Source organism: Nyctereutes procyonoides, unplaced genomic scaffold (assembly GCF_905146905.1).
Source record: "Nyctereutes procyonoides isolate TBG_1078 unplaced genomic scaffold, NYPRO_anot_genome, whole genome shotgun sequence".
Classification (NCBI taxonomy): domain Eukaryota; kingdom Metazoa; phylum Chordata; class Mammalia; order Carnivora; family Canidae; genus Nyctereutes; species Nyctereutes procyonoides.
This window is the reverse complement of record NW_026575049.1, coordinates 61912687-61926033: the sequence shown is the minus strand read 5'-3', so window position 1 is coordinate 61926033 and position 13347 is coordinate 61912687. Positions and strand designations below refer to the sequence as shown.

General features: G+C 35.7%; 1 protein-coding gene across 2 annotated transcripts in view; it reads right to left on the bottom strand.

Annotated features, from left to right (window-relative positions):
• Positions 1-4132: 4132 nt before the first annotated feature.
• PAPOLG (poly(A) polymerase gamma) overlaps positions 4133-13347 on the bottom strand; it is a 29140-nt gene continuing 19925 nt past the window's right edge. For both annotated transcript variants that reach the window (XM_055328996.1, XM_055328997.1), the window contains exons 14-22: positions 11594-11713; positions 11059-11168; positions 9020-9141; positions 8622-8797; positions 8155-8243; positions 7863-8077; positions 7270-7335; positions 7034-7087; positions 4133-5541 (exon numbers count right to left, since the gene is read on the bottom strand). In XM_055328996.1, the coding sequence (XP_055184971.1) occupies positions 5443-5541; positions 7034-7087; positions 7270-7335; positions 7863-8077; positions 8155-8243; positions 8622-8797; positions 9020-9141; positions 11059-11168; positions 11594-11713 (1051 nt within the window). In that variant the 3' untranslated portion in view covers positions 4133-5442. The remainder of the gene's footprint in view (positions 5542-7033; positions 7088-7269; positions 7336-7862; positions 8078-8154; positions 8244-8621; positions 8798-9019; positions 9142-11058; positions 11169-11593; positions 11714-13347) is intronic.

The window sequence follows — 13347 nt, the reverse complement described above, 5'->3', positions numbered from 1 at the left end:
AACAGCTTGCACCCAGTACAGATAGACTGAATCAAGAAAGACGATAAAGTTTGAAATGAACTTTTGGAGAGAGAACTTCTAGTGCAGTGTATTTCAAACTGTAGGTGTTGACTCCGGAGAGGTTATGAATCCTTAGCGAAATTACCACTAGCATTTAAAAATAACCTGTATCACACTTAGTAAGGAAAGCATTTTGTGTGTGTGAAATTTAATTATATATGTGAGTACATACATATATAAATTATATATACACACACACACACATTCAGGTATGTATGTATCCAGATGCTGATTTGCAACGTAAAATGTGTTTCTTACTAAGCATGACAGTTGCAAAGGTTTGTAAAATGTCTTAATGATTTTCAGAGTTTTGTTTGCCTCTCTGATTTAGATCCTTCATCAGGTCTCTCTTCTAAATAATCTTAATCAAATTAAACAACCAACCAACCAAACCAACCAACCCAGGGCTTCTGTTTTCTTGAGCATCTTCTGGGCACCCATTACATCAAGATTCTTAGGTAAAGAGCCTACAACCTCTTCAAGGGAAACAACTGAACATTACATGAGTTAGAATAATTGAAACGTTAAAAGGTAGAAATAACATGTTCGGGAAAGTAGGGTGATTTACTTTGGCCAGGTTATCAGGCTTTATACAGCCATTGGGCCCCAAAGGTCAGTAATCAGACTGGCAAGCAAGGTTTTGGAAGTATGCCATTTTGAGGACTAGTAAGTAAAAGTTTGGCTGGATCATATACTTTGAAAGATAGTTTTTAGAACATGTGCTTTAAAAGCAATAACTTCCATTTTGCCACAATACCTTAATGCATTGGGATCCGTAAAGCACCTGTTAATTTAAAACATTTCACCATAAAACAAAAACATTTCAGCATAGAGTGGTAACTGTGTGAAGGCTCTATAAATTCACTCCAGGGATGGTCGGCTAGCAGGCCAAGCAAGAAGACAGTATTAGTCTCGAGTGACTACTAGAAGCTCTTCTGTTATCCATAGCTCAATAAATCCAGGACGCTTTGCTAATTAGCTTCATGCCAAATGTGTTTCCACTGGTGCCACGGATGGCTAGCTAATAATCTTATTCAGTACTAGTATTCAAGATATGTGGATTGGCTAAAAACAAGTCTCTGTTAAATTAACAAGAACGAAATACTGTGTAGGTTGTACTTCTGTAGACAGTTCCCAAGGCCTAACTGCTAAATGCACCTCTGTCCAGCCATTAGAGAATTCTGGTTGCATTTTGTTGACCAGAGTGAAAGATTTTTCCCCTAGTACTTGAGACAGATGCTACCATGTGCTACTGCTTGCTAACGTTTAATGTTTGTGAGACAAATGGAGTATGAGGCTTGCTTTCATATTAAGCAGATGCTGAATACCACTATCTGCTAGAGAGAGTCTGGGTGGTAAGTGACCAAACGGCTCTCAGTTTGAGAAAATTAAGATGTCTTGAGTTACTCCCAAATAATGTCAATCATCCACACCTATTTAGCAAAGCAAGTTTATTTGATTACTTATTCCAGACAAGTGAGGCTTGTGTGTACAACTAAGAAATAAGACAATCCAAATAAAAGGCAGGAAATATTAATATGAACTACACCAACAGCTCTCTAGAAAGGAACAGCAGCTGCAGCGTTCGTTTTACAGAATACTGTGGAGTGATGTAGCACCATGTACCTCAAAGACCTAAGTACTTTATAAGGGAATTATGGGAGTCCTCGCTAAAATCAGCAGTAGCTTAAAATTTGTAGCAAGTCTGATGGTAAACTTCTGTTCAACTAACTTCAAATATAAAAGTTTATCAGAAAAATCCAGAAAAAAAAAAAAGAATTTGGTAAGAATCTGATCTTGTACAATTCTTTTAAAAAATCCAAAGGAAATAGTTACCATTATTGAGACCTGTTTTCTTCCATCACCTGCACTACTTACCACTATTATCATAACCTAAATGCTAAGCTTTGGGAGATTTATTAGGTAGTTATTTTGAACACACACACACACACACACACACACACACACACAGTTTTTTAAAACTAAAGTTCTATTTATTGGTCTGTTCTGCTCTAAACCACAAACATGAAAGGAACGAGAGAGAATAATGCTACTGAAATCAAAGGATTAGGATCCTTAATGATTCTAATTTTTTTTTTTTCCATTTCTAATTCTCATTCTAAGCTATTCTACTCTGATCAATCTTAGGTCGAAATTTGTTAAAAGTTTGACCCTGTTAATGAATCTAAGTAAACATGAGGACGTTTATAAATTCAATAGTAATTATTTTTTAAAATACTGATTAAGGTTCATCTGCAATATATAAAGAAACTCAGAGAAATTTGGTGTTCCCGAAGCCCACTATACTAGTTAAGAGCCATAATACGTTTTCAGAAATATACCACAGAAAAACCTCTGGAGAGTCTGGGATTATTTAATCTTGCAAAGCTGTGTGGTTCCTAACAATGCCCCATCACCCTTTTCTTTCAAAGGGTCATGAACCACTTTGAAAAGCTGACGAAATTTATGAATTCCCCACCCCCCGAAAAATGCATATAAACAAAAATTTCTTATATATATATTTGCAAAGGATTCCCAAAGGCCCATGATCCCCAATTTAGGAATTCCTACCTCAAAACTGAGGAACGGAGAATAAGGTTAGCCCATGTGGACACTGTCCATCTTTACTTTATTGCTACTGTAGTCAAGTAAGCATTTTAATAATGTTACTAGGTTATGGTCTTAAGATAGTCATTGTAAGCACCAGTAATAGTCTTGTAAAATTTATTCTGCTGCCCCAATTTTACAAGTCTAAGCCATGTACCCTCTCAAATGAGTTAAGTCCCTAAGATTTAAGCCAGCTGACAAGTATTTTCCTTTGATATATACTATTCTTCAGAGTCAGTCCTGAACACTGAGATTACAATCTAATACCCTTGGAAAATAAACATCTGTCTACATAATGGAGATTATTTGACTTTATAAAATACATTTCTAGGTATAGTTTCAAACTCAAAGTCACGTTTTCTTAGTGCCTCTGAACATGACATATAAGGCCATACTTTCCCCTTTTACTTACTTGGCATTAGTACAATGGAGCTCTTCTACTGTGGTCACAAAACGTTCTGAATTTTTTACCTACCGTTTAGGATACAAAACACTTCACTTCTGATCAAACCCATCATCTCAAAAAGCATCTCATCAACTCCCCAGCTACCAAACAGGTTAAAGAATGCCATCCTTGGGGTGTCTAACATTGAACCATTTGGCTATGTCTCAGCCCCATGCTGAATGAACCTTTAAAACAAGAGAAATGACTATCCTGGTGTATAGGGTTAGGCCTGTGGCTTTCTTATTAAAAACTCCACTAGTCACTTCCAAGAATCTGTTTAAATAGGTGGGTAAACATGAAAATTCTTAAAGAGATCGAGAAGACTGATAACAGAAGGGGAACATAGGTAGATATTAAACACAGAAATGCAAACATATATGTGATTTACTCAAATCTTAATTTTTCAAAGTCTGAAGTCAGGTGACAATTAGTTCTTTCATAATCATCTACTTTTGCTCAAAGAGTATTTATAGAACAAATCTTAGAATCCTTGGATAAAGGAAAGGGTCAGCTAAAAGGAGAGCTTTCCACATGAGCTACAACTTGGATTTATAGGATTTCATTCTTATCTTTTGCTATGTAAAAGTGAATAATGGAAAAACCATTACTTTTTTCCTTGCTCTACTTCTCAGTTTTCCTTTGTAAGAGTTAAATGCTAGCATTTCCATTTCAGCAACCTAGAGATCAAGGAACAGGTGTGGGCAAAGGATACCGCTCTCTGACAATCAGAATTCCAAGCATTTCAACTCAGTGGTAAGGGGCTTGCAAGAGAGAATACGGACTATTATTACTCCATGGGTTAAATGGGTCCCACAAGTCCTATAAAATATACAACCAAGTATTTTCCCTGCATTATTCAAATGTATGTGTTTTTCCTACCAGAACCTACTAAATTGCCAAGTGAAGGCTGAACAAGGTAATAAATACTAGCATTCCTGGTTGTGCAATCTATACATTTTCATTTTAAGAATAATTCAAGCATAATCCATATTTAAAAAATTAGACTAAAGAGAGACAGTAAAGGTTTTAAAGTTTTCTCTTTGAAAAGATGGTATCTTACAGTACATACAAAAATACTCTGAAAATACATACGACTTCATTTACAAAACACTGAATCAACATATTACAAGAAGAATTACATGGTTATGGATTTTAATAAACTGAGCATGCGTTCATGAAACTTAAAAAATATTAAGAAATGCATTGAAAAAAGCAGTGTAAAAAAAGACAACTCATATAGATAAATAAAAATTACAAAGGTCCTGAGCCAATTAATGGTTGGTAACAATATCATTCAAAACGCCTTTAGATTTCGGTAAAATCCACTGCTTATTTCTGCATGCCTAGTCCATGAAGAAGCGGTTTGAAGTTGTGGGGTAAGTAATAGTCAAGAATTACCATGCCAAGTTAATTTTATACCTCAAAAATACAAGTTTGCCATACTTCAAGGTATCTTACTTTTGGTGCTGGAATGAGTTGCTCCTTAGTAAAAAATACCAGTCAACTAACAAGAATGGCATGAGCTAGGATATGTAACAATTTCACCATTCATATACTGACTTTCAGTATTTTGGTTATATTTTGATTCTTAATAAAGATGCATTTCGAAGGCCTCCATGGGAGGCAAAATATAGAGAATTAATGGTGCCCAACTCTTATGTAATCACTGGACTAATCCTCCCTGGTAACTATGCAACATTTGGACAGAAAGGCACAAAAAAATAAAAATTTAAATATTCCATGTGCCATTCTGGGAAAAAAATAATTTAAATCAACAGAATAGACAATAAGTACATCTACACAAATGAGGAAAGCAGAAAAGATACCTCACATTCATTTTTCTCAGGTTTCACAAAGTGGCTTCAATGCTAAAGTAAATGTGTTAACGTTTGGAAAATTACAAGACAATTTTTTTTTGTTTTTTAAACTTTTTCAGTTCTATACAATGATTATAACATAAGACTTAAAAAAAAAAAAAAAGTTCAGGACTTGTTTTATCCGTGTCCAAAGAGCCAAGAACTGGTTCCCACAACAGAGAAACAAGCATCGAAAGTTAAGGCAGTAAAACCTCCAACGCAAAGCCATAATATTGTAGATGACAATTTGATAGCAGGTGATCCTCACAGAAGTGTATGTAGCAATCAATGAGAGAATGCTACGGCATCTGCAGGTCAAAGTGTGAGAGTTCAAAAACCACTTCAAGGTCGTTAGTCCGATGACTGAAACTTTCACCTTATTTTATGTATGACAGCCACTTCTATTATAAAAAGAGTGGCTGCATCTATGCCACTAAATGATTGCATATTCACTTAAGTAAGGAGGCACTGCTTTTACCGATTAAGGGTCAGTCGAATGGAATTTTTGATGACTCGGATGTTATTTGCTGGAACCGGAGATGATGAATCTGGTAGCTCTTTACTCGGTAGTCTCTATTAGAAAGGAAGAGAAACAAGGAAAAGCAAATATATATTATCAAGTCCCAACTAGTAAATCACAAAACTTTTTCCTCCAAGTCCTTAAGTTCTTAAACACTCACATATGTGTTGGATATTTTCTTCCAATGTTCACTGTCAGTTCTTTGTTTTGGGGAATTTTTTTATTCAGTCGGAGGTGAAAGGCAGACGTACAGGAAAGGGTGCAAGTGGGAGGAGTATGTATAAGAAAAAGGACTGCTAAATTACTCGCCACTTCTAGATTGAGAAATACAGAAAGTCAATGGTAAACAGAAGTAGGAAGAGCGGAGTCACTAAGCAGGAAAACTCTTTTAGGGTGCTAGGTGAAAAATGAGTGTGTTATAGAGGAAGACCTGTTATCTAGTTAGTGATGGTGAAATTCAGGGGCATCTAGATGAGGGTTTCTGAGGATACTAAAGGAATTATATAATGAAGGCAATCTTGAGAGGCAAAATTGAGAAAGACACCTCTGAAATAGATAACGGTGTGACGGCAACAGTATGCAAGAGTTAATTCCCCTCCCTTGTTACCTTAGCTAAATCTATATCCTACCCACAGCCATTCAAAAAACATGAAAGATTTCAGACATACATAAAAGAACAACGAAGACTTCAATGCCACAACCAAGATTCGGACATTAATAAAATTTTTCCACATCTGTTTGGTTTAACTTGAAATATTTTAGAGCCACACTCAGGCATGTCATTTCACACTTTCATACTTAATATCCATATCAAACTTTTTCTTCCATTATCATATATAATTATACACCTGTATTTTTTGTAACCCATTCTTTATGTTAAAAGACATTTTACGAATTCTACAACTACTAGAAAAATGGCCAATACATTGTGAAGAATTTGGCAGGGTAATGGGGTGAAAATAAGCCATTTTGCTTATTTTTAAAAATAAGCTGTATTTAGCTTAAACTAAACTGTAAACTCTCAGAGAAGGGCTGTCTCTGGTACACACAGGCTGATTTTTGAGCACCTGTTTATTAACTTACCATGCTTAATACCGTATTATTAGTTTAGTAGTAATTCTTTGAAAAATAAATTCTTAAATTGAGATTTAGGGGGATCTTTAGCTCATGTTTTAAAGGTACTTATACTATGTATATTGATACATTTGATTCTTCCAAAATATTAACACATACTGAGCTTAACAGCAGTGGTGTACAACAAAAATATACTAATAAGTCTTGCTAAGAAATTAAATTTCTTTAAAAATAAAGGTTGAACCTAAACTGGATAAACAGTGAAGTCTTAAATTACTTCCTCTTTTCCTCCCTTCTGAGGTACATACATCTGTGACCAGACACTGTTTGCTATTTCTACCCCAATCCCCAAATAAACACTGTTGGTCCTTGAGGACAGGAACAAAATCTCATTATCCTTTTGTTTCACCCAATGCAAGACTCTTAAGCTTTCTGTACCTGTAGATTACCTATGAATTAAGACTTTGTTACCTTTTTGCGTGATGTATCAATAGTTGGAATAGGCATACATTCTCCAATGGCATCCTAAAAACAGAATTGTATACAAATGAAAACTTTCTTTCCTATATATGCTTATTTCTACACAAAATAAAACACAACCCAAACTTCCCAGACCTATCTAGTCTGGTCCCTTTCGAATACAGTACTTTTCCTGATACATGGCTCTTTGAGAGAAATATGTTGAGGCACACCATTAATATATTTACCACTGCTTTTCTTTTCCTGTCTTCAGGAGCACGTGAGTCCTTAAATGTTGATTCAAGTCGAATAAACTAGAACATAAACATTAAGATGAACTGCTGTGATTACCTACAAAAACCATACAATTTATATAAACTGAGAAACTAGTGATAAGGCTATCATCAAAACTACTGCAAACATGTTGGTGAGGGAAAAGAATTTAAAGTAGACTAAATTCAGCTAACACCCTTAACTTCTACAATTGGAGTGATCTTTTTGGTTAAATCAATTCAGATGGTAACAGTAGTTTTACCACCACCTACTGGAGGCAGAGGACAACAACACTATAACACAATAAATGGGATTAGTTACTAATAATGACTTCTATGTAAAGTCAAGGAGAAACTTCGACCAATCATTCAGGTTTTCAGATCTATTACGAATTTGAATTAAGGATGAGCAACCAGTATGTCTTCACAGTTTGGGCAAACATTCTTTTTAAGCAGTCAAATCCTAAAGGGAGCACTAAGCTATGGAGACTTCTGAATTTCTTTAGTGCTAGTTTAACTTAAAAAAAAAAACAAAAACTACTGAATTACCACTAAGGTTGTACCTTTACCTTTTCTATGTCTTTCAACCTCTTAGAAGACCCATCTATGGATGGGGAATGGGATCTCTTGTGTGTAACATTCTTAGTTGTCATTCCATTAAGATGTGGTTGTCCCTGGGTAGGGTTGTGGGGTGTTGGAATTCTCGGAATGACATTTCGTCCTACTACAGTAGGAATGGTGCACACAGCTGGGGGTGATACAGCTTTTACTGCAGAATCAACTTCTGAAAAAGAAAGGAAAATTCTAGTAATTGAATGTAGACACAGTAAAATCATTCTTAACAAAAGTACAGATACCTACTTGCACCGATGACTGGGATAGATAGTCCTTGTGCTGGTGGGACACTCAGTGGCTTTTCCACAACGACAGCAGCAGGCTCAGCATTATTCCTATTGAAAGTATTGAGTTATCATTGAGTAATTTGTGTTACTTATTTAAAACAGTCTTAACATTCAGGATTATTTCTTTCAAGCACTCCTACTTTAACATTTTGGAGGAAGAGAAAATGGGAAGAAAGGCAGGGGACTGAGTAAAAAGTGAGAAAAGAGAAAACCTGTGCACTTCTGTGTACTGATTCAGGCCTACATCTTCATAACCCCATCCCACATCCCACAGGATCACAACAAATTGTCAAGTATTTCTAGCCAGAAAATGACTAGCTACTGGTAAAATAAAATATCGTAACAATTAAGATATTTAGCTGAGGCATAGAAAAGTTTACATCATCCCCAAACTGAAGACTGAAAGGAAAATTCTGAAATACAGACCTTTCTGTTTCTCCTGAAGAAGGAAGATCAGGCTTGGAAGGTTTGTTTGTCGACACTGGGGAATTAAAAGGTGTTCCGTTATCAGTGTCCCTGGAGCTATCCAAACAATTGCTATCTAGAGATGATCTTTTGGATTGAGGTCCACTTGAACTTCGACTAACATCAGAAAGACTTTGCTGAAAGAGGGGAAAGCAGTTAGGACTTCAAAAGGCAAATGAAAATAATTACTGATTTCAATTCTAAAGTATATAAAATGTATCTTTTGTGATTAATGAAAGGGAGATTTTAATTTTAGTTTTAGACCGAATTGTACCTTTCTTTCCTTTTTGCTCAATAGGTTTCGGAGCTATTAAGAATGCAAATCTGGTCCCAGGATCATGTGTCTGAGAGGAACTTACCTTTTTCTTCTTTTGAAGAATCTCTGCTGGAAGGTAGTGATGAAGCTGTTTTTTTTTAACATGAGTTGCTTCAATTTTCATTCCTTCCTTTAGCATGTTTATATTATTTGCCTGTCTGTACACTGTAACAATGTTAATATGTTAAATGGTCAATTTCTTCCTGAACAGAGAGGTCTGTTTTCTCTAAAATGCATAATTTGCTATCTCCCCGTAATCTCACAAACACACATACCCATCCTGCTTACTGAACAACTATTTCTCAAACATTTTCATCTTGTCATAATCTTATTTAAGTTCCAATTAGGGGTACTTGGGTGGCTCAGTCAGTTAAGTGTCCAACTCTCGGTTTTGGCTCAGGTCATGATCTCAGGGTAATGAAATCCAGCCCCTGTCAGGCTTGGAGTCTGCTTTTATATTCTCTCTCTTCTCTGCCCTTCCTGCTGCTACAGTGCTTGTGCATGGAAGCTCAGCAACCCCCACCCCCCACCCCCGTGCGCATACTCTCTCTACTAAAATCTTAAAAAGAAAAGGTACCAACTAGTTTTCTTATGTCCAACTTCTAGGATTTTTCCAGTACTTAAATCTCATTAACAAAATAAATGCACGAAAAAAGTTTTTTCCAAATCCTGTTTTCTGTTATTTTCCCAAAAGGTAATCTCTTCTCATAATTACTTGCCCAAGTCTAAACTAATCCTTATACTAAATATCCAAGAAGCAATTCGAGCTCTTCTCCTCCATGAAGCTTCTTTTACTACACTAATCCTAGAATGTAAGACTGTCAGGAACTATCCAGAAGTACATCCTTATTATACAGGTGGGTAAATAAGGCTCAACAGCCCCAAATGACATGCTGAGATTAAAATACATACAGCCCTAGAGTCCTATTCACACCTTGTAAGAAAGTCTTAACACACACATTATTTATGTAAATAATTTACATTATTTATTTAAATAACCATTATGATGGTTCAACTGTGAATACCAAATTAGACTGTAAGCTTACTGAAGACTTGCACGGTAACTACTGTGAAATGTGATAAATCATCTATTCTCCTGGGGTCTCAGTATCTCTATCTGAAGAAAAAGATTCTACAAATCTGTAATAAAGAGCTTTCCATCCTCCTGATTTTGGAAAAATGAGCCCAAATTAGAATGGAAAAATTTATGTTTTCATTCCAGATTGCTTATAAAAGCATCACCAGGAGTGCTTGTTCAACTTGCAGATTCTCTGGCTCTACTCCCAGAGTGTGGGATTCAGTAGTGCTGACGTGATGTACAGGAATCTGCATTTTCATAAATGTGAAAACTAGTTTAGAAGAATTTAGAAAACTCAGATAAGCCCAGCCAAAAATATTAATAGTATGAATGTACACCATTCCAGATTAAGATAACTCCAAACTTATAACAGATACATTAAGATATTCTAGAGAGGTGTCATTAAGGAGCTAGATGTGAAAGACATTCTTTTGCTGATTCAGAAATATAATCTGCAAGCTGTACTGTTAGTACATGAAAAAAAGTAAAAGTCATCTTTATGATTGTGCTCCTTTTTGTGCACAATGAAAATAAAAATCACCTGTACGGTTTTAGTCTCCTTTTTGTTTTAAAATAGATGATACCATCACTTGGTACAAAACTCAAACAGTTCAAGGGCACTGAGTGAAATCTCCTTGCCCCATCCCCTAGACACACCTGCTCCTTGACCTAAAAAGTAACCAGTTCTGCCACCTTAAGACTATATATCCTTCCAGAGATACTCTATGTATTCATAAGCAAATATGCACATATATTTTTTACTTCTTTTCAGAAATGGTGGCACACTATACATACTGTACTGCTATTTCTCCCCCACTTAATGTCTTAGAGATGGTTTCACCACGCCTTTAATTTTTTTTAAATAATAGGATAGGTTTTCATAATATGGATGTAATATATTCATTTAACCAACGGAAAAATATAGCCAGCCAGCCAGATCCATGGCAAATAATACCACGTTAGAGCCAAGGTTGGGAACAACAGCTCCATGATGACAGTCTTACCTGTATCAGTAAATGACTGTATATCATAGGTCAAGTCTATGTTAACACTTTCTGCATTTTCTACTCTCCGAAAAATTATTCCAAGGAACCACATTGATACGTAATTGTTGCTATAAAATAAAAATTTTAAATTTCCATTAATTTTTTTTTTAAGTTTACAGATGTTCTTTGATAATTCAAACTTGATCTCTATGGAAGTATAAATACAAATTGCAATGGTTTGGCTAAATTCTTAAAACTGACAAGAGCACTGATCAGCTATCCCTGTGTTGTTATAAAGAGGATTAAATGGCTTTGAAAACGATGTACTAAATATATAAAGATGCTCCAAATCTTGAGAAAGAGTTTCTGCTGGGACCTGTGGGCTACCAACATAGCATGTAGTGGTTTTAATGCATGAACACTATGCTCAAATAGTGTATCATCCTCCCCCATCAATGCTTGTTAAATGACAATCTCATAACTGATCTTAAACAATGCATATTGTCAAATAACATTATTTAAGAAATACAGTATTAAACAATAATTAACTTACTCTTTATGATGTTCCTTATTTCCTGGGAATGATTGGGGATTTACATGGGCAAGAGTAATAAATTCATTTCGTTCCAAGTTCCCAACAAGTACACGGATTTTAGATTCTACTAATCCAACCCTGAAAACAGAGCAGCGAACACAATTTTTCCATATTAAATTTGGAAACTACATCTAGGTAACCCAAAAAGCGTTTTAGCTATGATGCTTTACCTGTTCCTTTAAAAAATTTAGTTCAGGGGCACCTGGGTGGCTCAGTGGTTGAACATCTGCCTTTGGCTCTGGTTGTGATCCCAGCATGCTGGGATCGAGAGATTGAGTCCCACATCGAGGGGAGCCTGCTTCTCCCTCTCCCTATGTCTGTGTCTCTCATGAATAAATAAAATATTTTAAAAAAACAAAAAATAAAAAATTTAGTCCAATGTATTAGGACTTTTTAAAAGACCATTTAAGTAAATGACAAGTGGGATCCCTGGGTGGCGCAGTGGTTTAGCGCCTGTCTTTGGCCCAGGGCACAATCCTGGAGACCCGGGATTGAATCCCATGTCAGGCTCTCTGCATGGAGCCTGCTTCTCCCTCTGCCTGTGTCTCTGCCTCTCTCTCTCTCTTTCTCTCTGTGTGACTATCATAAATAAATAAAATTTAAAAAAGAATTATTATAAGTAAATGACAAGTTACTTTGTCAATTTCCGTGTTTCCCCCTCCTCTCTTTTAAAAGAACTGCTCTATATTTAGTGAATTCTCAATCTTACCTACCCTGCCTGTTAATAAGTCCATAAAAGTCATGATTTGAGCATGAACAAAAACTGGTTAATTTGGTTCTAAGTGTTTTTTCACTTTCAAATCTTATATCTATACCCTAAGGCTAAGATATGTTAAAATAATGTGGGGAAAAAAAAACACTAATAACTAGCACCTAATTCATAAAATAATCATGCTCTGATTACTAGATACTGCATTTTAAAAAAATTCAGTAAAATCAGATACTACTAAAACAAAGTTTCATCAGGTTTCTACAACTTTGTTTTCTACCTAAGAAATGTGACAGCTGTCAGCTATATTAAAGTGATTTCATTAATTAGAATAACTACAAGAATATTTTTACATTACTCAAACACTTGAAAAAGCATATACATTATAGTTGTGTGTGCTTCAACAGCATATATACAGAACACCACATTACTGCTCAGTGTTATCTAAATGAGAGGTTGGCAAACTTTTCCTTATCAAGGGCCAGACAGTATTTTATGCTTTGTAGGCCAGTTTCTGTTGCAACTATTCAACTCTGCCATGTAGAAGGAAAGAGGCTAGACAATATACAAATGAGTGAGCATAGTTGTATTTCAAGAAATTGAGAAAAAATTAATATTTTTAGTTTATTTATGTTAGTAATCTCTACACCTAATGTGGGGCTTGAACTTACAACCCCAAGACCAAAAGCTGCATGCTCACTGGACTGAGCCAGCCAGGTGCCCCCCTCAACAAATCTTTATGAAAACATGTGGCAAACTGGATATTGTCCAGACCATAGTTTTCTGATTCCCAATCTAGAGAAATGAAATATTCTTTTTTTTTCTACAAAGATTTTATTTATTGAGAGCGAGCGAGAACACATGTGTGTGAATGGGGGAGGAGCAGAGGGAGAGGGATAAGCAAGACTCTCAGCTGAGTGTGGAGCCCAACGAGGGGCTTGATCCCAGTACTCTGAGATCATGACCTAAGCCAAAACCAAGAGTTAGATGCTTAACTGACAAA